Genomic DNA, 25,569 nt, shown 5'->3' with positions numbered 1-25,569 from the left:
AACAAGCAGTCTTTGTCAGGAAAGCTCAATTTTTGCTAAGACAGGACAGTAGCCTGGACATTTAGCAAACCATTCAGAAACACTGAACTAAGGGTATTGAACATCCTCAAAGGATTGTAGATTGATTATCAAAAATGAGTTTTAACACATTGCTCCATGATTTCAGTTGTACCATTACATAAACTGATGTTTTTCCTCTACATAAGGAAGAATTAGTGTTCAAGCATACAAAGCAAGGATTTGGAAACAAACTGGGTAGCAGAGTCCAGAACTGTACACATAGAAGACCACACTGCCCTAAATGTTAGAGTACTGAATATCACATTTATGACATAAAAGGTCATTTTTTTTCCATCCAGCTCATCAGCCAAGTAGAAAGATTTTTAGACTGAATCCCTAGTTGAGAAACTTCCTTCCAAAGGCAGCTCTACCCTTTAAGAATGCTACACAACACACTTGTTGCACACAATCTCAGTTAGAGAAGGAAAAAATAGTATTAACATTAGAAAGCACCAATTACAGGATAAGACCCTTAGTATCAGTTCATCTAAGTATATCTTGGTTTCACTCTTACAAGACTGAGTTTCAAGTATCCTGACAGTAGTGATTAACCTATTTTTCCCCAAAGTACAAGGATTAGGAAGCACTCAAAATAATTACCACTTAAGTACTGCTGTTAATCTTATTCAGGCCTACACCCTTATAGTATCAGTAGCCTTGAGAGGAAAAGAAGTAGACAGTGGAAAAAAAGAAGAGAGATCAGAATCAGTGAAGATTTAAGATGGATTAATGCAGCTATAACCTGATTGATCTAAGAACAGATCTTCAAGTATTGAGTTCATGTTTTTTTCTTAAGCCTACAACTGGATGGCATCATCTGGCTGATTCCAAGGGGAATTTCAGGCAGTACTGCTGACTTCGTAAGTTGAACGCAAGTCAATCAACTCATTAAGGAATTTGGTGTTTAACATGCACTCAACCATATGGATACAAAATTCCTAATCACATGAAGAAACATAAAAAGCCTAGATGTATTTTGTCTTTAGATTTATTATTTCAGAGGCACTTAATGTCTTACATTGATATAGCGCCATTTCCCCCTCCAAAGCACTTTACTGTATTTACATACAGGAATGTTTCCCACTGCTGTTGAAATGCAGCCATCTGAATACTACTAGTACCATCTTCAAATCGCCAACAGTTTGGAACTGAAAATATTTATCAGTACTCTGCCTTACCGAGATTGATCAGAATTCCAATTTACAAACTTCCAACTTGTGCTATTAAAGAGACCTAAGAAATAAAATACAGCATCACAGTGCGATCCTGCAACGTAACTGGGACTTGATCATTTTCATTACATTTTAATAATCATTCATTAGACCAAGTCTACCTCAAAATACTTTAAGGCCTTTTAGAAATATCATTCTAAGTCATTTCTTGTACTTTCTTTATAAGCCTCTTACAATCAAGCATGGATTTTTTTTTCTTTCTCCCAGTATACTTAGAAAGACTAAATCCTGGCCCTAAGGAGACAGCAGCATCCTCTATGTCAATGAATTTCATGTCATCTACAAAGGCAAGCCTATTCCTCCTTGGTTACAGAATTGGACTTTGTTTTTTTAGTTAAATCTGAGTTTACACAAAATTCTGTTATTAACCAGTTGAACTGTAAAGACACAACATTGGTTGCTGGGGTTCTATATAAAAGTATGCTGTGTGTGGTTTTGCTTGTGTTAGAAATATGTTACAGTATCTCAAGTCCATTACTCCACTGCCCTAGTCACAGGGACAATAACAACTTTCTCATTTTAAAGTGTTTTTGTTTTTTTTCTTTATCTTTCTAAAAAGCTACTAAAACACCCCTTCCAATAAAAGAAGTTGCATTTGTGCTGACGACTTTCACAAAAAAAAAAATCTGGCATCCATATTTTCACAGTTACAATTAAAAATAAAAGATTACAACCTCACATACTGCATGCTGCTACCTGCTACATTATAAATTAGGCTAATATGAGAACCTGAGTGCACAAAAAAATTAGTAAAATGCAATTATGTATTTGTTATCATGTGGACCAAGCACAAAAATTTTTTCTGGCATCTTATCCTCCTGAATATGCTACACTTTGATTTTCATTGATGCATTGTAAAGTGAGTCTACTGTGATCACCGGATTCTTAAACTAGGTTAGCTGTTTGCATCTGAGTACTATGAAAGAACATTAGTAGTGATGGTTATGGCCTAGAACTATGATCAAAGCAAAAATACTAACAGGTAGCAATCTTAACATGAAATAGAGTGAAATTGGGTAAAGTTAACAGACAGCAGTACATCCAAGTTCACATCATTTTTATAAAAAGATATCTTTTTAAATCTAAACCTGTGATAAAAGATGCACAGAGCAGATTTATTGCATGTTTTATGCACGCCTTCATGTAGTGCATTCATATATTAAATCTTATGTGGAACAATAAAGAACTACTAGACCTTCACTGTACAACAGTTTTCTTGTTTGTTTGATTTAAAGCCTAAACAGTAATTCAGTTCAAGTTATACCTTCCTATTCCTCTATGACAAAAATCACTTTGCTGCATTTATTTTTGTACAAGTCACATGGCCACCACAGTAATCATTTGTATGGAGGGGAGAGGAAATAAGTTTGCAGTAAACTGTTTAAAGAGTTTGGTTTCATCAAGGGGATTTGGCAGCTGGAATAAGAAAACCAGCAGCGACAAGCGATTCGTGGACAACAGCAAGAATCAATACTGAGTAATATCTATCAGAAATCAAGAAACCTCACAACAGAAATTAGAGAAAAATTTGAAGGACAAAACGTTGTTTTAGGCTTCACAGACTGGATAAGTAATTATGAAGTACCCTTATCACTTACTTTCAAATTCAGATCTGAAGAGCAGCTAAAACTATTAGATCTGATTTTTTGAAGAGGGATAAAAGGAGGGACTCAGGAAAAGTAGCTGCTGTATCACAGGACTGAGCCCAGACATGACAGACATCTGCCTGCCATTTTCAGGTTAACATTATTTTTCAGAGGAATGAAGATCTGAGTCCATTCTAACTCCTACCGACTTCAAGAGGATGATTGGTGCCACACTTGACTTGTGGGAGCTATTTGCTTCCTCAGAGCTGAAACTGGCACCAAGTTTTTTTGATACATCACTTATCTTTTCCCTTTCTTTTTTTTGTAAGTCCCAACTCTTCATTGCCATAGTATTTCACTGACAGAAAAGGTGGGGCAGGGGGGAAGAAGAAAAGGGGTCTTGTTAAATTGGAAGAGAATGGTATTGGTGAGCAGCAAAGAGCTATGGACAGACAAATGTGAAAGGAATCCCAAACCCAGCACAGAACAAGCTTAATTTTCTTAGCAGAAGGAATTAGTTTCATCTTTTAGGTTCGGTTCATTCTTTATCAGCAAGGGCATATTGGCTACATCACGAGGCTTGGTCAAGGAAAAAGCTCTTTCATCAACCAAACAGGGCACAGATCTGAAGATGCGATAATGTCCTGCACAATGTTAGAACTCAGAAATATGCATAGAAGAGAGCAAAAAATCCAAGACTGCTTTGCAGGAACAAGAGAGGTAGCAACCCTAATTTTAACAGGGCTTTTCACTGAAGGGAAAGAAGGTCTACAAAAGTCAAATCAGCTGATTTCAAATGGTTTGCATCCCAGGATGAATCAGGTTACACTGATTTAAGCCCAATTTAATTCAGGCAGGTTTTTAAACCACAAGAATAAAGACATTCTTAGTACATATTAATAATTAAACCAACATATACACAATTAGCAATATCCTACATAATAGTAAACGCTTAACAGCTTGTTTTAGGTTACCCTAGTTAATTTGTTTAAAAACAAGCTGCGTAGTTTATTTGTACAATGTCTGCCATTCTACATGTTTCCAGTAATCAGTCTCTGTAGCAGTTCAGTTTATGAATTTTAAGATCCAAATTCAACTGTGTCTTCAGTTATCTTCTTGAACTCATAATTCCCTCTGCCATCCATGTGCAAGTAAAACTGAAAAAAAAATACATTATCAACCCCTTAAAATTTTCCAGCTCAAAAATATAATTTACTTATGCATTTATAAAGCAGTTTACTCATCCCTGTGTATTAATTCAGTATTACTCCACAGTCATTTTATGTAAAAAGTGATCAGAAATATCTTCATTTGGAAGAAAAGATGTCCATGTATTAGAGATGGACCTATGCTTAGGTATATTGGCTATCTTTTGAAAGCAAAATCTCCGTGCTCTTTACTGGTTTCTGGTTAAAGTTCATTTGTTTTTTTGTTTGTTTTCAGGCTAAGAAGTCTAAGACTGTATTTCATGAGCCTATTATATTTTTCAAGCTACTTTTACAGACACTTACAGATTTTTGGTTATTTCACCTTTCATAAATTGTAAGTGTAAGAATATTTCAAATACTGCAACTGGATTATGAAAGAATTACCTTTTTAATAAAACAGAATGTGATCTATTAGGAAGCAAAATATGAACACCCTAAATTTAGTAGAAAAAGTCAAACAACAAAACCTTAACCAACTACAGATATCTTTAGCAAAAGAAGAGACTACATACATCATGGTGTTTCCAGAGTGACTTTCTGTGGGAGACAGTAAAAAGAGTGATGCCAACCTACATGAAGGAAGCACACACAATAAAACCATTAATTTCATTTTTCTAACGTGTTAAGATGTATTTATTTTTCAGCTTGTTAACAGCTGAACAGATTAAATTCATAAATACAAAATTCCAGACTACTGGAAGTTTTTATTTACTGTGACATAAAAAGAAAGGGCTCACCTTTCGGCAATGGCTGTAAATGTAGCCTTCTACGTCAACACTAACGGCACTTGTGCATTCATCCAGAATTGCAAACTGGGGCTTATGATAAAATAACCTTGCCATCTGAAATGCAAACCAAAACCATAATGTAGATACAGGACCAGAACCAGTACTGCAATGTGACAAGTTAAACTAAAAATCCGTGTCCAAAATTTGCCTGTTGCAATGCAATAGAATTTCCTTTAATTTGGCACTTACTGAAGCTTGGAAATTTGAGTACTGTATATTATCCTTATTATCCTTTTTTTGTAAAAAAAATTTAGAACTTTTGTTTATATAAACAAAATGTAAGGAGTCGTATAAGTTCAATGTTTCCTATTAAATTTGGAGCACAAGTAAGCCTTACTTTAACTAGTTTTCTCAGTATTCAGGTACTCCACATTTTGATGTTTTCTTCTTTCAGTAAAATATTATTATTTATTAAAAAAACTCTTAAAATTCAGACTGCATTTTCAACTTATACATCATATTTGTTAAGTGTTTATGCTTTTGTGACATACAGCCATTCTCTGTTTTTCTCCCCCGCTGAGTACATCCATCCAGTCCTGAACACTATCCCAGCCTCCTTCACGTTCCAAGATCTGACCAAGCTGGACATTATCCAAGTACTCCTTCAGCACCTTTATCAAACAGTAATAACAAAGCTTAAGTGAACTCGTTAAAAAAAAGTGACTGAAAAAAGGTTATGAAGTGTTACACTACTGTGCAGGTGTACAATAAACCACAACAAGCATTAGAAACATAATACATGCAGTGTTTTTAATAGCAACTTCAGTATTTTTTTAGTCTGAAGCATAACAATTTTTCTCACTTAAGATGAGTAAATGAACTGCTCATCATTACCTGGTCAGAAATCCCTTTCTTTCGTTGATCTTCTAAAGTATCTGGATATATAACTTGATCTCTGAGAGTTCCAAGAGTCATATATGGTCTCTGAGACAAAGTTACAAACAAAAAGATACGTCAAATGTTTATAAGCACAGTCAAAGGAGGAAGAAAGAACTCTATTGTCAATTAAAGTACTTTGCCTCACCTGGGGAACATAGAACAACTTTCCTCTTACAGGTTTTGTTAAACGTCCACCAAACAAAGGCCACAACTGCAACAAGAAAAAAGGTTTAAACTTGAGAAAAAAAGTTCAATCGCAACAGTGCTTTAGACTTTTCCCTGTTTATCTGAAAGTTTCCTCACCTCACCAAGAACACGAAACAGTGAGCTCTTCCCACACCCATTCGGCCCACAAATCAGAACATTTGCACCCGATCGAACCTAAAAATGCAAAGCCAACACATTAAAACAGTAGTTAGAAAGTACTGCTGTACACAGTAGTTATTGACATTAATGTGTGATTTCCAACACTAATTTTTTTCCCCAACTGGTTTAGCACCAACTGCAGCTGGAAGAAAACACGCTTCTAACAAGCATTTTTGTGAAAATAGCTTTTTGGTTTTTAAAATAACTTGCTGAATTTTGTTTAAATATTAAGCATGTCATATAAATACAGCTCTTCACATTTTTTGTTTGTTTTCTTTTTAACTCAGACCACCTCTGAAATTATCATTTTCACTTTAAAGCATTATATGAAGGGTAATATATGTTTCTATGTTTAAAAACTTACCTCAAAATTCAGGTCTTGAATCAAAACATCTCCATTAGGTGTCACCAATGGAACGTGATCAAACCTATTTGTATTGGGGTGTTAAAAAAAATATATCAAAATAAGACCAGCTGCCTAAAAGCAGCTAGCACTGCATGCTTACTCAAAGATTTCAGGATTAGGGCAAGAGTTCACCAGTATTTCATTCAGTACACTGTCCCACTTTCCTACTATCAATAGCTAAGGAAATTAAGGTACCATTTTTCAGGACTGTTTAATGAACCTCTTCAAACATTTTTTTTCCTTATTTGTTTTCTCTATCCTTCTAAATCTTTGGCCTCTAAAATATCCTATGGATATAAATGTACATTTATGGATGCACTTGATTTTAAACCTGGTAGTATATTCCATTAGTTCTAGGACATGGAATGAATGTCTTGTCTGCTGGCTTGTCTTTTTTTAAATAGGTCTATCACCTCTTTTCTTCTCCTGCCTGCCCTGCTCCCTTTCCCCTCTGCTCCACTATCTGCTTTGCACATTGCCCAGATTGAGGCTATTTAATCTCTTGATTTGCCTTATTTTATACTTTGGTTTTAGTAGTACTACTACGTCAATACTATGTTTTTCAGGATGAAAAAAAGTATATTAAGAGCTCTATTAACCTTGGTAGAAGAAAAGACTAAGTAGTCAGATGTTATGTTAAAAATACCGAAGTCATGGCAACTTTGTAAACATACTTGATAAGGTTATCAGTGTTGATAATTTCTCCAGATCCAGGTATCAAAGGCAAAGTTGGCTTTTTATCTGCATCTTAAATTAAGAAAAAAAGTATTAGAAATTGGAGCACTATAAAGAGGCACAAGCATTGCATAGTATACATCCCATTTACCTTTTTCTTGCGATACCATAGTACGCTGGTATTTGCCACTGTTCAAGTCCTTCAGAACCTGCATTAATTCCGTAATTCGAGCTGTGAAACTAACGAAAATAAACAATCCTTAGTTTTGGAAATAAGCTCTAATGAATACTCTATTAGGATGCCAAAATGACAAAGTTCTCCAACACGCAGAAAAAGAAGAGTTTACATTTTAGAGTTGCACTGAGTTTCTCCAACACTCACAATATTTGGAAGAACCTTTTCCTGTTTCAGCCAAGCATTTGATACTTTAGTGAATGACTTTTCTTAAAAGTCCCCAAATGTTTTTTGCAAAATAAGTAACACACAATTGATTTACATGTACTTGCCAATGTCTTTTCAACTAACCATTCAAACTGTATTCTGGTACTCTCCAGATAAAAAATTATTAGTGGAGATAATTAGCATATCTTCAAATACAATGTTTTTGTATAAAATGTTTTTAATTTCTAGATTTACTGCTCTGAACAAAGCACATAGCTCATTTTATTTTAATTCTACAGTTACTAGTATCTTAAAATGAGGCGAGAAACAGCCAAAACACAACTTTAAGAAAGATTATTTCATGCAACTACTATTAGGCTTACCCAGCCAATCTCGTCATTTCACGACCTGCTAGGACTATTCTGCCCAAAGCTTGAGACATTCTCAGTAACATTCTTCCACTTTGGTAGTAATCCTAGAGTAAAATAAAGTCTCTGTAGGTGAACTAACAAACTATACATTTGAGAAATTGTTTTAATTCTGTTCTGCTTACCTCCAGAAGTTCTGCATGGGTACTGTTCTGATGACGAGGATCAGCCAGGTTCAAAAATGGACGACTAACAACCAGGTAACCAACCACAGTGGCAAGGTCTGTAGTTTTTAAGGATAAATATTAAACAATATATTAATAGCTTCTATTAAACAATGTATTAATAGCTTCTATTAAACAATGTATTAATAGCTTCTATTAAACAATGTATTAATAGCTTCTATTAAACAATGTATTAATAGCTTCTATTAAACAATGTATTAATAGCTTCTATTAAAAACAGAATTCTCCTGTAAAAAGTTTACCACCTAGTTATTTATTACAGTCCATCAGCACTGGACAAACACTTACATTTGGCAATGATAGTATCAATGAAACCCATAGAGAACCGGAACAGGATGAAGTTATGTAAATGTTCCACCTGGCAAGTAACAGAAACAAAAATGTCAGTACTTGTTTTACTATTTACTATTTTATAGAAATTTGATTACAAGTATAGCTACTTCCCAGTAAGTCACGAATACCCCAACAATGCCTATGGCCTAACTGTGACAAGCTCTACATATGTCCCTGCTGACAAAGATCTACGTTCTAGATCAGGACGATCTACACCTGAAACAAAGCAGTGAGAAAACATTAATTGTGGTTGGTGGAAAAGAATTAAGCAGCAAGAGAAAGTCCATTCTGTCAGAAAACTACATTCGGCTTATAACCTACAAATCTATTTTTAAATTTGATGACTGTAGCAGCACAAACACCAAGCTACCTCCATTTAATATACACACCACGACCAAGGGAAGGGCTTGAAATAGAGTTCAAAATTAAACAACACATACAACAGAAGGAGAAAGAAAGCATAAAGTTGTGCAGCAAGAACAGAAAGAAGAGGAAAAGTGGACTAAGTATGGAAATATGGCAAAACAAAGAGCAGAAACAATTAAGGGAAAGATGGTAGAAGAACAAATAAATAAGAGGGTCCTTAAGTTCTGAACACACACTCTAAATGCATGAGAAGAGGAATCAAAGGCAAGATAGACCTACACACATAGAACGGCAAGACAAAACTGAGGAATGTTTTGATTTTTAATGCGCTGAACAGACAAAAATCAGTGTTAAAAATTAAAACTACAATTGAATTGGAAAATAAGACTTAATCAGGAGAATTATGAGTAGGGTTTGAATAACTATTTTTGCTGACACACACACTTTGGACATTTCCAATTTTCAACTTCTCCTTTATGTTCTCCACTTTCATTCCACTACATTTTTGTGTATTCAACAGTTACTCTGAATAGAATAAGAAATGCAAGTCTTTCAATACAGTTATTATTCAAACTCTTCCAGAAATTAGTATATGACAACTTTTCAAGAACTCATATACTACAGGTTTCGAAGATATTATCCATTTCTGTATTACACAGTTATCACCTTTCTTCTGACATGAACCTTAAAGACTACTTATGCAGCACATTTATAGCATAATAATTATTGTAGTTAAAATCACAGTACCAACTTGTACACAAAAATTCATTGAAGCAAAGTTGGCAATAATTGAAGTGATTTTAAGAGTGCGAGTATGTAATCAGCTGTTTCAATAAACTCAACTCAGACTTAGATAAACCTTTCTCTAGTCTTTATCCTTTCACAAATTCTGACGATATACAAAGGGAAAAAGAACTGAGAGAAAGTCAATGAAAAAATGGTAAATTAAACTTGGACTCACCATGATAAAATTACGCAAAGTTTTGCCTAAAATGTTTTAAAAGAAAAAAAAGTCTTACCAGTTTACGGAAAGTTCTGTGAATAGTCTGTTTTTCTCTCAAGTTTCCATTATAGAAAGCAATTTCTTCACTTTAAAGAAAGACACAAAGAATCAAACATTGTAATGGCAGTCTGAAAGTCAACTACAAAACACAAACAGCTGTTTTTACCTGAAATAAGAGTTTGTATCTTCTCACAATAGAACATAAACTGTAGCTGTAGTACAACAAACTTTTCTTTCAATTTAGAAATATAATGAAAATAGGAATTATTTAATAATAATCTGCATAAAGATGTAAACACTTTTGCTCAGAACTGATTGTGTCAGACTTTCAGACTATATTTTAATGTTTATAAGTGACCAAGTAATTCTGTGGCATATCTTGGTAACCAAGTAAATTTATACCTGTTTGTAATAAGCCGTGAGTTGACGTATCTGTACTCCCCTTCATACTTTTGTTCGATGATAGTCATCTTGCCAATTGGTCTCCTTAAACGTGTAAGGAAAAACCCTGAAACGATTAAGTACGCCATCATGCTAGCTGGACCCTGTAAATATGAAAAGAATAAAAACTTATCATCTACTGCTTTCAAGTGCAACATCTGTACCCAAAATGCACAGGAAAGCTTTAATTCCTTGATACTTTCCTCCCATGTGTCTGCATTACCAACCTCTTACAATTCCCAACATGCTCCTTCTCTTTTGTGCTGTAGATAATGCTTTCTTCCTCCTAATTCCCTGTCCCCAAATACCATCCCCATCCCAGTCTTCTACTCGAGTTTTTATTATCACCCAGTGCAACCTTCCACTCCTGCTTTCCCTGCTAATTTCACTAATAATTTCCTGGTCCTTTCTCATTTCCACTCCTTCCATTTCTACCCTCTTCTTGTTCTCTGTTTTTACTACATTGCCACAGCAGTTGCTCGTTCAATCCCCTCTTCCTTTCTTTGATTTATACATCTCTAAAACATTTCCTGCTTCTCTTGAGCAGTCCTGGTAGGAGTCTCTTCTGGAACCTATGATTCAGGACACAAGGGCTCCCAAACAGCAAACTAAGTCTCTTACGCCATAACGCACTTGAACATTACTGAGTGTGGCATGGTATAAAGCCAAATATATACACTGAATTTGATGTAAACTGTGAAACTACCTATTATGGAAAGCAATGCAAAGACTTGTAAGACTGGAAAAGTTACCTAGGTTCAGCTAAGCCTTACTGCAATCCACTACTACGAAATCTACATCACGTGCCCAAGAGCTGCTACTTGTTGAAACCTTAAAAAAATGCATTATCAGAAATGTTAAGGTAAACAATTTTTGTAATGATTTGACTCATTAAAGGGAAAAAGATGACCTCCTAGTGATACAGGATTCAGTAACATTAGATTTTTATTATTACTTAAAATTGTTGTTTTAATTCAAGCTTTAGAACTTCAGTAACCTTGTAACACCAGGGAAAAACAATCTATTATTGCTCTTTGGCATTCTGTACATTTACCAAATGAAACAAAGTATGCTGGTTGGCAAAAATGCAGACTAGAATCCAAAGATAACAGATGTATTCCTCCCCCCATACACACATGAAAATTATTTTTTCTTATCTATTTAAAAGAAAGGGTTGCAGTTGTAGAAATGCTAGCTGAGAGCTTAACGATGTTGGCTGCAAGTCTGTAGACTGCAGTCTTAACAGAAACTGGTGTTTTGATTTTACAATTAAGTTTTGTGGATCACGTGCAATTTTTAAAATATCCTCATCTTAATATCCTTTCCCTACCTAAAATTATTTAGGTACAACATATAAGCTCAATTTAACAGATTACAGTAGTAAATTGCAGGGTTTTATAGACATTTTAATACATGGAATATGAAAGACATATATGAATGGAGCAAGCAAGGAAAGAAGAAACAGAGCTCCTGCCCAAGAGCATGACTCTTACAACTCTTCTCCTGTTGGAAAAGATTCCTAGCAAATTAAACACTGAATAGTTTACCAATTAAGAAACATTTTTAACAGTACAAGGTCTCTACTTGCTATCCTATTGCTGCTTCTTATGTTCCATCAGCAAGTGTATTAAGCTCGATGCAAGGAACAGCTCCCCTTTACAGAGGTTGCAAAGAAACAGGAAACTTCTTTTCTCCCTTTAATTAAAGTCATGCAAGATATAAGCAGTCAGGAAGAGTACTATACTAAAGGGATTCCCAAGTAGCTGCTAGAAGAAATTGAAGAACTTTCTTGGGTTTTATGATAGTTGACTGCCCACAAATTCTTTTTACCTTGCGTGCCTCAAGATAGAAAGCACTAAAGCATTCAAAACACTAAGCATAAATGAATATTTTAGTACATCCTTTCAAAAAATAGATCAATCTATAATTAACATCTAATGTTCTCCTCAGACTCCAAACAGGTACAATGCTATAACCAAAGGGAAAACTTAAAATGCTGAAAACTCTCAAGTTACCTGAGCTCCTATTGCACTCGTGAGCTTGAAGATATACAAAACTATATCCAAAAAGGGCTGTAACAGAAGCACAGTAAAAAAAACATTAGAACACCGATGTAATATGAATATAAAATGGTGCAGAAAATATTACCTCCCCAAGAATAGCTATAGCTCTGCATTAACAGCATAATACTGCAGTTAACCTATCACACAAAGTTAAAACAAAAGGAATTTCAACATATTCTCCTGACAACATTCATTCAAGAATTGAACATCATAGAATGGTTTGGGTTGGAAGGGACCTTAGAGATTACCTCGTTCCAATTCCCCCCTGGCAGTGGGGAAAGATACCTTCCACTAGATTGGGTTGCCCAAAGCCCCATCCAATTTGGCCTTGAACACTTCCAGGAATGGGGGCATCAGACAAAATACGTACTATATAAAAAAGTAGTTTGCTATTTTAAGTCTGTAATGACGACTTCTCTGCTACCCAACTACGTAAAGTCGGACTATATCCTCCTCTTAACACAGATGATTGTGAGAAATAAAGTGGAAAAATAATGCCATATAGTTGGTCATGTACCTGATAGAAGCAATATTACAATTTGAAAGCAAAGTATTCCATGTCAAATCTAGAGCAGTTGATCTACAGATTTTGGAGCCAGAAGTTTCTGAAAACATTAACTTGTATTTTACTTTATACTTTACTTGTACAAACAATGTAGCATGAAACAATACTGTTGAATTTTTTAGAATTTTTTTTTTTATTTCGTTTTCTCAAAAACCAAAGGTTTACATGTGAAACACTGGGAAATGCTTGTTCAACCATACCTCTCCAGCCAAAATAATATTTGCATTTAATGAAAAATTAGCAATTGTTTTTTCTTCAGAAATCTAACTAGCTGAGAAAGTATACTCATCCCTGTTTAACTGCAAAAGAATGCATTAAGTTCCTTAAAACAAAATTTACGAAAAATTATTACGATCAACAACAGTGCTTTAGCAGAGATCACAGAAACTGCAGAAAGAAAGAAAAATTGCAATATATTACCTTAAGCAGTTTTTTTTTCAGCACTATACCCCAGGCAAATACACATTTAAACACAAGCAATAGTTTTGAGCTCTGACATAAGGTTACAAGCATCCACAGCTATTACTCAAGGTTCTCTCTGAAAAGACTTACCTTACTAAGGTTTGAGTACAGGTCCACTACACTGTTACAGAATTTTTCTACATCCTGTGTAAGGAGTTGATCTGGATTAGCTATTCTGTTGTCCAGATTTCCCATTTTGTAGTATGTATAAGCTCTGAAACAAAACAATGGTTAGTTAAGAGGTAGGGAAAAAAATCAGTACCTTGGGATCTCAAATATTTGGAAACCTTTTACATCATACAATAAGGGGGAAAGCAGTGCAGACATTTAATGACTGTATGGAGTCAACATAGCTCATGCTTCTGTGTGAAGAGATCCACAATAAATCCTACAGAACTGTTTAGGCTCCCGGATGTTGTCTTGGTCGAAGCTCAGCTCCAGACTGCTCTATGCACTGGTGTTGCATTTAGAGTTAGAAAATCTTCATGAACCCTGCATCAGCATACCTGACAACCTAAACTCAGTGCTGAAGAATATAAGAAGCTACTGCATGCAGTTCATGCACCCAATCCAGTTTGCAGGATTATTACCACTAAATAAACTCCTGAAGTCCCTCGGTTACTTTCACCTACTAATAGAAGCAGTATGGTGCGTACTTTTTGTGTCCCATTGACAAACGCAGACTCTGCTGTGTTTTGTACCTGGTACCATATAAAACCTAGACGAACCACTTATCCTTAATTGTAATCAAAAGCCTCTTCTAAACAATATCGCTACTGAGCACCATGCTACTTTCTTACTATGGGCTTAAAATGATTTGTTTTGATTTTGATCAATTTAGTTAATATCTAATGCTTTTAGAACCAGGTGTTACTTACTTAAGATATTCCTCATAGAGGTATCTGGTGAGTCTTACTCGGAAGCAGAGTTTCAATTCATTTAGACCATATTTCAAGAAGTTATTCACTAAGGAAATCTATGAAGAGATAGCAGTTCAATATTTAGGCAGGAAGATTTAATTTAGCTCGATCAGTTTGCAGCATAGATTATGCAAACACTATGAAGCAAGTAAATTGGCCCCTTAGAGTCAACAATACTGTTAACACCAGCCATACAGTGTCTGCAGGACCACTGATTTGTACCTACATTTTTGCCAACTCCAGTTCTCAGTGGGATTCACCACATCAAAAGATCTAATATAAACCAACGTTCAGTTAACATTTCTTTAGCTTGGATAAAGATACAATAAACATATCTTGATCATTTAACAATCATTACTGTAAAACGGTCAGTTCATTTTAAAATCTATTGTAAAGAAGGTACATTATCTATTCAGTAGTAACAATTACTTTTATGTGGTGGGAGTCAGATGTTGACGTGCTGAAGGAAAGATAGTGAGGAAAAAAATTAGAAAAAGCTGTAAGAAATTTAAAACTTGAAGACTAAAGAAATCATCTTCAATGGTATCAAAAGCATCCTAAAACTACATTGCTGAAACATCATCCAATCCACACAATGTTATTATGCAGAAAATGTCAGAAAATGAAATCTGTTTAATACAGATCTTCATGTAAAACAACAATTTCCCATTGATTCTGAGACACTTATTTTAGATCTTGTCCTCAAATTCTTAATTAACATTTAAAATATTTTCTACTAAAAGAATGACACAAGAAAAACACTTACAGCAGGCATTGCGGCAATGAAGTTGAACAAGTATTTCTTGAAATCTTTTCTGCTACGACCAATGATAGCACTGCAAACAACCATAAGCTAATCGTTATTTACAAAAGAAACTATAAACTAGTACTCCTTAGGTGAACAAATTCTCAGTGGACCACATAGCAGAGGGAAAAAAAACATGGTGAAGACATCTAGTAGGATCAAGTATGACAAACTTTGGTAAGTTAAGTGGTAACTGACCCACTGTAAGCAACTGCAAGGCCTTCTGTTCCTGCAGTAACTGCTTCCATTACGGGCTCAGAGATACGGGGTCACAGAATACCAGTTCCTTTCCTTCTTTGATCTGGTCAGGCTGGAGTGCTGCTGTAGCACTCATTTTTTGCAAGTTTAATAAATGTATAAAATTGAAGAAGGATGACAAAAACCCAGTAAATATATGCACGAGAAGAAAAAGGCAAAAAAAAGGAAAATAGGGTAATAAGGAGCAAAACTGAGAACAGAGCGTACCAATTGCTGCATAGTGACCAGTCGTCAAATCCCTTTAACTGGACAGGAGATATAATACACAGCTAAACAACAACTACCTGTGACTAATTAAAAGAAAAAGGATTTTTTCAGCCTTATCTGCAAAGCATTCCCAAAGAAATGCAGCTGCGTGTTCATTTTCCTGTAAATTTTCAAGCTAAAATTAAAACACTAACACTTGAAAAAATAAATTTAAAGATACTTTTTTTTTTTTTGCTTTTATAGAAGAAAAAATAAGAAGCAAAATGGTAGAGGGAAGAAGGCAGGGACAGGCACACAGAAGAGCATCACAGAAGAGAATCAATATCCATTCTACAAAGCTCTAAAAGTCTCTCCTGTAATACAATGTCATTTTGAACTTTAAAACTATGTAGTTCAAAAGGCCCAAAATTCTGTTTCAGATCTATAATGACCTGTATATTGACCTCACTGAAAATCTACTATACCACTATTCTAAAGTACCCTCTAGTCAGTGTACATAAAGTGACGAAAAGACTGAAAAATCATTTACTAAGAGGTAAATTTGGCTTAAAAAAATAAAATCAATTATTATTCTGCTATTGGGCACTTTCAAAAATGAATTATTTTTCCTTTTCAAAAATACAGAATTCTCTCCCCTTAAAATCATGACTATACCTGTTTCCAACTGCTTATAAAAGCAATAAGAAAGGAATAAAGTGTCTGGATCAGGCTACACTCCCTGTCATACATGAGAAAAAATATTTTAAAGAAGTTTATGGATACCTTTCAATGACTGTTCCATTTTGAATCATCCAAATATCACAATATGTGCGGACTACCAGCATCACAGCAATAAGCAGCAAATAACCTGTCTAGTACAAAAATAGAAACATAACAGTTAAACAATGGATAAGAGTTACCACATTTTTTCTTAGCTGTCCATCAAATCTCTTGCTAGTTCTAATTCCTCATGAACTTTGACTTTCCAAACCCCATCCTTGCATGCCTAATATCTCCATGCTCTTTCTCAGTAGCCCATCCCTGCTTCCACATTCTTTGTGCTTCCTTTTCGTATGTGAGCTGTCAGAGCTCTCCCTTTTCATCCAGGTTGGATTTTTATTTTTTTTTAAAAAGCAAACTTAAGTGTTCTGGAAACCATGACTAGGATGCTGAGACAAACAGTCATATCATGCTAAGTTCTAGTTTGCATAGCTTTCCTGAAATGCTGTTAACAGACTCTCTTTGCAGGGACAATTTGACTTCGTGGTAAGATGGCCTACACATAAGTTACAAAAGCAAAGTTATGGACAAACAGCACACTATTTACAGATGTGAAGCACTTACAGGGAGAAGTGGACTACCTTGCATTGAATCAAGCAAAACCTGGATGCTCTTTTAAAACATATGCTACAGGCAGTAGTTGCTCGCTGACAGCCAATGGCTTACCTTGCAATTAAAACCAGAATGGAACTTTTAAAGTACTCTAACAACCAAACATGAATGTAGATTTTTGTGTGTGTGTTATGTTGCTATTTTAAAATATATATTACAACTTGGTCCTATTCAAGCAAGATACATGTTTTCACTTAAAATCTAGTGTAATTGCAAGAGAAAACATGACTCCAGAACTACTCACTTTTATTTGTAACTGTAGGCAATGCTTACCTCTTTACAAAGTGCTCTAGGGACCATTATTTTCAGAATTCGACATATTCTTGCAACAAACACTCTGTCCACCATTGCTCGCTCCTTCTTTCCCTCTTTCTGTTCCACATAGAACAAGTAAAACAAAGTTTAAATGATGCAATACTTTCCCTATCCTCATTATTTACAGCTACTTTCTTTCTGCAGCATTTGCAATTTTTCCTGCCAATTTAAGACAAGTTAAATGAAACTTATGAATTAGGATTGTACGCCTTAACAGCTACCAGAAATGTTAAGAACTAAGCCATCAGAACAAACTGCAATAGGAAATAGCTGCCATGATGCTAAATTATATTTATTTCAATTTTATGTTAAAAGTAATACACAAACATTGCAGACCACAGCATTAAAACATCCAAATATAGGCTACAATGCAATTTGCTATCTCTTAAAGTTGCGTGTCTCTGGAAGACATCATCTGCCAGTATTTTTAAAGATGTATTCCATCTTTTCTCTAGACCATCAACAGTTTAAACTCCTTGACTGTATAGCACTAACTTGCTTCAAGTGGATTGAGCATTTGTTATTCCTTCACTTCTCTGGGATTGCATTACACTGTTTTTGAGAAATAAATCTACTAGACTTAAACCACCCCCTCCCACACTCAAGTACCTCTTTTTTCATGTGTCAGTTACATTTTTAATCATATAGTCCTATCTCCTGTCTCAACTGAGTATTTTAACAAAGTAATGGTCCAGATATTTTCTTTCTTTTCTTCTACAGTTGTGATACAAGGATTCAGTCCTGAAAACAGACCAAAAGGGCATACGTGTGTACTTAAAACAAGTCCTGTTTTATTAATCTAATACCGCTGTCTTTGCTACCCAAGATGTGTGTGAAACAGAAATTATCAGTATCATATTATATTATCATATTAATACTGTAACGGTTAATCTGAAAGAAAAACCTAGAGAAACAGTATAGTGAAGAGTGAAGACAAGGAAAGTAGAAAGAAAAAGCTTCTGTTTCACCATTAGTCAATTTGGACAAAGCTATCAAGCACTCATCTTTTCTCTTCCCCCCCCCCCCCCCCCCCAATTCCCAAGTATTATTAAACCCCAGAAGCTTGCACAGAGTGTCCAACTTAATCTCTTCACCTGCTGTTCTCATATGCAATGTGATGAGCAACAAGTGCAAGCTCTGAGCCCCAGCAAACACCAATTTACTCTGAATGCTCTGGGAATAAGCCTAAGCTTGTTTTCTATAGGAAGAAGACAGCCAGAGCTCTGTCCCTTTCAAACAAACATGTATGAATAGAAACTACAGATAAAAATTTTGTTCTGACAGGATGCTTTACGGTAGGTGGTAAAAATATTTTAACTAAGAATTTTTATGCAGAAATTCAAGCCAGTCCAAACAGACTACTGTCAAGGTTGTATGAAGCATGACACTACAAAGTCACTTCTTTGTTTGGAACAGAAAAGACAAACATGGTATCTGATGTGCAACTTTCCTAGGAATACCTGGCTATACGTACCTGATGTTTGAGCTGAACTTATTCTCCTTCCTCTTTAATCATGTCTTCCCTGTTTCTACCTTTGTGTTGAACTTACACTAATTCCAGTATCTTCTTTCCCACAGGTATTTCCTTACACTGTTCATACCTCATTGAGTACAATTACATCCAAGATGGTTAAGAATAACAGACAGCTAGTTAAGATTTGTAAAAATAGCTGTTGGTCTGTGAATCAATTTTTTATGGCAGATCCTGCAGTAAAGGTCTGGCTAGAAGCTAACATGATGATACTTGCATACATCTTAGTATATATCCAGTGCAAGCCTCTTTTCAAGATTTCAACAAAGACTGAAGTATTTGGAATAGTTATCTATTCATACCATGACAGGACCCTATACTTCTAATCATGGGCTCTGCCCTTTGGGCTAACTGTTGTATTTTATTTTAACATGAAAAAAACTTGACTAAAAAGGGATACACCCTTTTGAAAATAAATGAACACACAAATCAGGAAAATGCCAAACCCCCTATGAAGATTACTTTTAGAAATGGTCAGACTACATCACGTTGCATACTTTTTTTTCCCCTCTTAAATAGAAAGCAATTACAGATCCCACCAAATCTACAGGCAGCTATTTGTTGCTAAGCGTGTAGTCAAACTTACAAAACTAGTCCTTAAATGTTCATAAAGCGTGAAGAGATGAAAAAGCACATGGTACACATCAAGCTCTTATGCAAATTTCAGCCATATGTGATTCATCTCATTCCTCCACTTGTTTCACCAATGCAAGTCTGAAGGTATCATGCAAGCTACATTTGCATCATACCCATCCTACTGTCCAAAATAAAACTGTTGGGACTGAAAGTAAAAAAATATCAATAGCATTTAAAATTATTACAATAACAACACATGAAGGAATAATTACCTCATTGGTCTGCAGTGATTGTTTTCCACTTCTTTTACTGTAGAAGAAAAAAAGTATTTTACTTTTTATTAGCACAGTTCTTAGTCTTGATCTCTACATGCAGGAGATAAAAACAAAAGCTTGCAATTATATCCCTATCTATTTATTTCAAAGCAGCACAGTGTCTTCACAGTACAACTACCCTTTGTGTCAAACTTACATGCTACTTTTATACTGTTTCCATGAAGTGCTACCCATTCTGCCAACTTGGTTTCATGCAGGAAAGCTACCTCTTTCATCTCCAAGTTTGGCTTTACCTTGTCTTTTGTAGCCTCAACGCCCAATGTTTTTATGCCTGTAACACATACTTCACAGATATGGCTATGAGGTTCCAGTGACTACAAATGAAATTACATGAATGCAGATTAAGCGATCCAACTTCAATGTTTCACACTACCTACACAAGCCAAACAGATTTGTTTTGCATGGTATTTTACTTTCAAGTAACTCATTTTACTACATGTAAAGATTATTTATTCATAAGCCTGTGCTGCAGGGGGAAGAAAAGCTAGATCCTGTGAAACCAGGGTTCTGTAAAGACGCGCAATGGAAGGGGAGCTGGTTTTCCTTCTGTCCTTTTTTCTTTCCCCGCATCTTCTAGAGCAATTAGAGGAAAAACATTTGTCAACTAGTACTAAACAATCATCCAAAAATACAATGGTATTCTTTTTCCCCTTTTATAAAAACGCAGGCTGGCATGTAATACAGTTATAGTTTGCCTTCCTTTCTGACCATTCGAGTATCAAATAAGCACATGAAGCCACGGGGAGAGTTTATGCATTACGGAGTTTAAAAGTGACAGCTACCCATATTACATTGTAAGCTGCCATATCATACAATACATTATCATTAGGCTGACCTCAAAACTGCAAAATTCATACAGTTGCAAGACAGCACCTAGGAAGTGACAGGGCAGCAGAAACCAAGAAAGGCACTGTGCTTCTGCCTACAACATCGAAACAACTGCAGGCTGCCCCGTGACCAGTTACCCCACACCTCTGCCAGCACCAGCACCTCGCACTGGTGCTTCAAAGCACCATGAAGGAAGTACCTAGGATGAAACTATGGCTAGTTTAATTTGCCATGATTAGACTACAGATCTGAATGCCACTGACCAATGAAGAAAAGTAACTTAATTAAAAGGAAGGAAGAGGCAAGGCAGCAGAATATAAGAAAAGAAGAGACCAGGAAAGCGAGAAGGAAGAGATGCCAGTTTAACGAGAACTTAATTAAAGGTAATGGTGAGACATAAGCCTGAGAGGAGAAGATAAAAATCTTGTAAGACTACTTGTGCAAAACACAGAGCAAAGAACATGACAGACAGTAGATGGCAGACAGGAGAGAAACAAAGCTTCAGAAGAGACGTGACACAATGGAAACGTCTGGAAATGGTAACAACATGCAAAGCCTAAGGAACAGCTTAGTTAAGAGACTACGTCCTGGTGATGTCGGAGTGATGACTGCTGGTACAAGAAACTTCTTTCCTCCTCAACACATCTACTAATTTTTCAAGGTACAGAACAGTAACCTACTTTTAAAAATGCCGTAAGCATGGATCCGATTAAGAGTCCAATCACATCTGGTTTGGGACAAAGAGAAAAGTAGTACTCTTAAGAGTTTATGATCAAACTAAGCGGGTATTTTTCTGGATGATTCATGACTTCCCGTAATGCATAAATCCTACCTTCGTTACTTCAAGGCTAGCCAATGTTTGAAGTCACAACATTCAATATACAACTATTGCACCTTTAAAAACATCAGAAGTAAATACATCAAAACAGTAATATTAGGAACATGGGGCCCAGAACTGTTGTGGCAGTTAAAAACCTTTGATGTATTTATTAAAACACTTTTTCCTACAGTAGCCGTAGAGAAAAATTCAGTAGCTGAAGTGACTGAACTCATCTGAAACTGATTGTTCATTAAAGGAAAAGAATTGTCCAGAAATAGTCATATTTGTGAACTTACGTTTAATTAATTATCTTAAACTTTATAAATACAAACTCTAAGTATTTGTAAATTGAAAACCTGATGAAAATAGAGCTTTAACAGTGCTTTTCCTTTTTAAAAGATTTTGGAAGCTCAAAACAAGACTAATGCTTCAACAAGAAAGAAAACAAATCTTACATCTGATCTGTGGATTGTCTAGATGCAGAAAAATAACTGGCTACACAGCTCCATAAAGTTGTTCTCAATATTAACAAAATTAGTCCATTGTTACTTTAAAAAGTAAACTACTTTGCTTTCAATAAAAGACTCTGCCATAGCTCTGCCTCGAATAAACTGCAGAACTTTCCTTCCCAAAGTCTCACTTCTTCAGCGAGACCGAAAACTGGCGCTACTCCAGACCCCATTATACTATTGTACAAGTTTGTGTGAGAGAACTGTGGTTGCATTCCCATTGAATTTAAAGACCAAATTAGTCAGCAAGAATGCAACAAGACTATCTTGTTGCAGCAGAGAGCTTTGTCATTTGAATCGATGCAGCTCTCTATTACTCCAGCCCTCTCACTTTACTTGGTGCTGGAGCATCGCAAACCTTAGCGCTGAAGGAGGGTAACTGCTACGTGCTGTCCAAATCCTCTGCTGCAAGTAACTTCTCCAGTGCAGGGGTCATATTTGAGTAGCAAAGGCTGATTGGAATAGAAACATAATGCTGCTTTTTACTGCCAGGTTCATCTGAGAGATTACCCTATCCACACACACCACCCTCCAGTCCGAGTTAAACGGTGCTTTTCATTTGAGCTAATGGACCTGTCAGAGGTGGGCCTCAAAGCTCAAGTGCTGTTGATGCCTAGTGACGTGGCAGAGTAACAGATACGGGTACAGCTCAGGTTAGTACAGTTTGTCACATAATTATTCACTTAGTAGCTGCCTGAATTGTAGGAATAGCATTGAACTGCAGAAGAGCTCTACTTCCAAGCTGTAGCACAGCTGCTCTCACTCCACCACACGATACTGACATGAAACCCTTCCTGAGAGTGGACATCCTGAGGCTGACTGGCTGGTGTAACGAGAAATACCAAGAGCAACTTCCAGACAGTCTGGATTTAGCAGTGACACAACAAATGTCCCATAAGGAACACGCTTCAGTTCTCTTTACCTTGAGGTCTAAACCATGCAGTGACCTGTCACCGTTCATTTTCCACCCGCCCCCTCTACAACAGGAAGTCCCACACACACACTTTTTTTTAAAAACTCTAGAGAACAGTTCCCCTTGGACATTAGATTTTATCAAGCAGAATTCAACAGTTAGATTACAGAGAGCAGGAGAATACAAGACCTTGTTTTAGTCGACAAAAAAAATGTTAAGGTGACAGAATGAGGGTACAAGAATAAATACTTAAGAGCACCTACAGCAACAAAAATAAAGCCAAAACACTATGGCATATGCCATAAAACAATGACATACAGCAAAGTAAATTATTAAGTTTTTGAACTTATAAATGCCTAACTTTGCAGCTTAAAAACAATGCGATTTTTAAACTGAATCATGGCAGTTTACAGATGGAGAGGATATTTTGAAAGCACAAGTCAAACAAATTAATACAGTAACATTAGTCAAGATTACACAAAAATTTGTATATTGAAATGCCCTACTAATTTATTCCTCCAAAATAACAAACCCCATAGAAACATAAAGCCTAGCTTTTTTTCTGTCAGCATACAAGAGGAATAAAGACTTCTGTAGCAGAATTATTCCTTAATAAAACTTATCTCCAGTGGCTGCTTGCTCTTCTGTTTTCCCACCTGGAAGAGTTTCACATGAACTGAAACTAAGGGTACCGCTGGAGAGTTAAGAAAAAAAAGGCCTACCAGCACAGTAATGAAATAACTGGCTACACTAAGTAGCAAGTAGATGACAAGCAGACAAACTTCCAATGCAGAACTTGCTTTGAGCACACACTTGGATTAAGTGACACAGAAGTCTCTTCTACTCCGAATTATTCTGCAATTCATTCTATGTTTCTACAACTTAAAAAAAAAAAAAAAGAGAAGGCCAGAGATACAATGAGACATGTATCACACGAAGAAATTTCAGGGAAAGAAACATCCTGTATGTAGCCTGCTATCTGTTACTTAACTGCACAGAGCTTTTACAACAAATGTACATATGGCACGCCAAGGAAGCTATCAGCAGTACTGGGTTAACAGCTATGCCAAACTTGTCATTTATACATGCATGGTTACTGAATAAACAGCAACTCACTAAAAATAAGTAAATAGTTAAGTACTTACCTAATAAATAGCAGGTAGTAACAACAAAACACCTTTCCCCAACATCAAGAAACATGATGAGGTAAAAAAAATGCAAGATATTTTAAAGAAACTGATGTGGTTTCAGGACTGTGCACAGGCATTTGGCAGCTGATCCCACTTTAAGGGAAGCAGCAAAGCACAAAACTTGATGATGATAATACTGTGCAATTTCAACGTGCAAGTCAGTGTTGGTCACTTGGTTTTGTGTTTGCCTCTGTATTTCCTTATCACAGGAACTATTCTTCCTAAAGAAACAGGCCGCAATGGTCGTTACTCAAAAAGGATCACTCTCAACACTACTGCAAAAGAAAGTGATTTGAGAAGCACTGGGAAAAGTCTTCCAGAGACTATCTAGTTACTGAAAGGTCTCAGGAGTACTAGTAGCTCCGTGGCATTTATTAGCAAACAGGAAAGTTAAAGAATTACAGCTCCTAGGATTATCCATCTGTTTCCAGAATAAAGTTCATTTAAATTCTGCAGAAGCAATGTACACCGAGCTAGGCACAACCACGTGGAATTGCAGACAACGAGATAAGCAAGTCTTCCAGTTTAATGATGGGTGAAAAGGAAATTTGGGGTTGAAAATGGTATGCTGCGTGGAACTGTGGAGAAAGTACAAAGTTCAGGTCATGCTACCTGCCTTCTGTGGAGTAGGCTGCCAAGCTTCTGCTCAATGCAGGACGAAGAAGTGTCTGTTATAGGGGTAAATGGAGCTTTTCAGACGGTCGTTACCCCTAAGCAACTCTTGTGTTTGTCTTTTGCAGACCATGCATGATTCTAGGTGCGGTTTTCAGTTCACTTCATAGTTGGAATACCACTCTGACATTGTAAAGGCAGAATACAACTCAAACAACTGAAGATTGCACGCACTGTTCAATTGCATGCACTGTTACAGCGTGAAGGAGTAACACGTGTTGAGAATCGCATAGCGCAAACCTCCCAGCACAGTCACTGGCAGGCAGCTTCACACTGTGCACAGCGCGAGAGGCAGCAACAGCGCAGTTACCTTGGGTCAAGGGCAGCGACCTTACTCAGAAGCACGGGCACACTCCGAAAGCACGCCCACTTACACAGGACACCCTGAGCATGCACAGAAACCAAGAGAAAATTTTCTTGGCTCTAGATTGCAGCATAACCAAAAATAATGTGAGAGAATGCATTCAGGCAAGCAGGACAGGGACTGAGAAGGTCACAGCTATGTAACTGCAAGCCGAGCGCTGACTCCTCGCTGCACTGGAAGTTTCTATATAGATTTTAGAAGGCAGCCAAGCAGCACTGTTCTAGAGAAAAATGTCCGTTTCAGTAGAAGCCTGCATCTCAGTAACAGAGTAACACGATGGAAAAAGGCAAAAGCTATTAGTTTTTCCATAAGCTTGTGCTTTGACCCAAGCTGTGGCTGTAGCTCTCGCTCATGTACAACAGTGGAAAAAGACTTGTAATTCATTTCCTACTTCCTGCAAAGTGGAGAAGAAATCTGCTTCACACTATTACACACTCTTACACTAGATTTGGCATTGAGAGCAGTCATTTTATGTGATTTAGTAAAAGAGAAACCACTAATTAACTACCCAGGCTCCAAACAAAGGC

The 25,569-nt window shown here is 36.2% G+C and overlaps 1 protein-coding gene across 1 annotated transcript in view; it reads right to left on the bottom strand.

Moving 5' to 3' along the window:
- Nucleotides 1-1,032: 1,032 nt before the first annotated feature.
- ABCD3 (ATP binding cassette subfamily D member 3) overlaps nt 1,033-25,569 on the bottom strand; it is a 31,168-nt gene continuing 6,631 nt past the window's right edge. Inside the window, exons 2-23 of the mRNA XM_083847508.1 lie at nt 19,684-19,720; nt 17,263-17,361; nt 16,381-16,469; nt 15,115-15,184; nt 14,307-14,404; nt 13,519-13,642; nt 12,354-12,410; nt 10,300-10,442; nt 9,914-9,983; nt 8,484-8,553; nt 8,136-8,233; nt 7,966-8,057; nt 7,352-7,440; nt 7,200-7,272; nt 6,484-6,547; nt 6,057-6,134; nt 5,899-5,964; nt 5,709-5,798; nt 5,366-5,485; nt 4,824-4,928; nt 4,599-4,655; nt 1,033-4,035 (exon numbers count right to left, since the gene is read on the bottom strand). Coding sequence (XP_083703634.1) covers nt 3,958-4,035; nt 4,599-4,655; nt 4,824-4,928; nt 5,366-5,485; nt 5,709-5,798; nt 5,899-5,964; nt 6,057-6,134; nt 6,484-6,547; nt 7,200-7,272; nt 7,352-7,440; nt 7,966-8,057; nt 8,136-8,233; nt 8,484-8,553; nt 9,914-9,983; nt 10,300-10,442; nt 12,354-12,410; nt 13,519-13,642; nt 14,307-14,404; nt 15,115-15,184; nt 16,381-16,469; nt 17,263-17,361; nt 19,684-19,720 — 1,867 coding nt within the window. The 3' untranslated portion in view covers nt 1,033-3,957. The remainder of the gene's footprint in view (nt 4,036-4,598; nt 4,656-4,823; nt 4,929-5,365; nt 5,486-5,708; nt 5,799-5,898; nt 5,965-6,056; nt 6,135-6,483; nt 6,548-7,199; nt 7,273-7,351; nt 7,441-7,965; nt 8,058-8,135; nt 8,234-8,483; nt 8,554-9,913; nt 9,984-10,299; nt 10,443-12,353; nt 12,411-13,518; nt 13,643-14,306; nt 14,405-15,114; nt 15,185-16,380; nt 16,470-17,262; nt 17,362-19,683; nt 19,721-25,569) is intronic.

The sequence above is a fragment of the Anser anser genome (assembly GCF_964211835.1).
Source record: "Anser anser genome assembly, chromosome: 8".
Taxonomy (NCBI): domain Eukaryota; kingdom Metazoa; phylum Chordata; class Aves; order Anseriformes; family Anatidae; genus Anser; species Anser anser.
The sequence above is the reverse complement of the archived record's forward strand: the minus strand, read 5'-3'. Positions and strand labels throughout refer to the sequence as shown.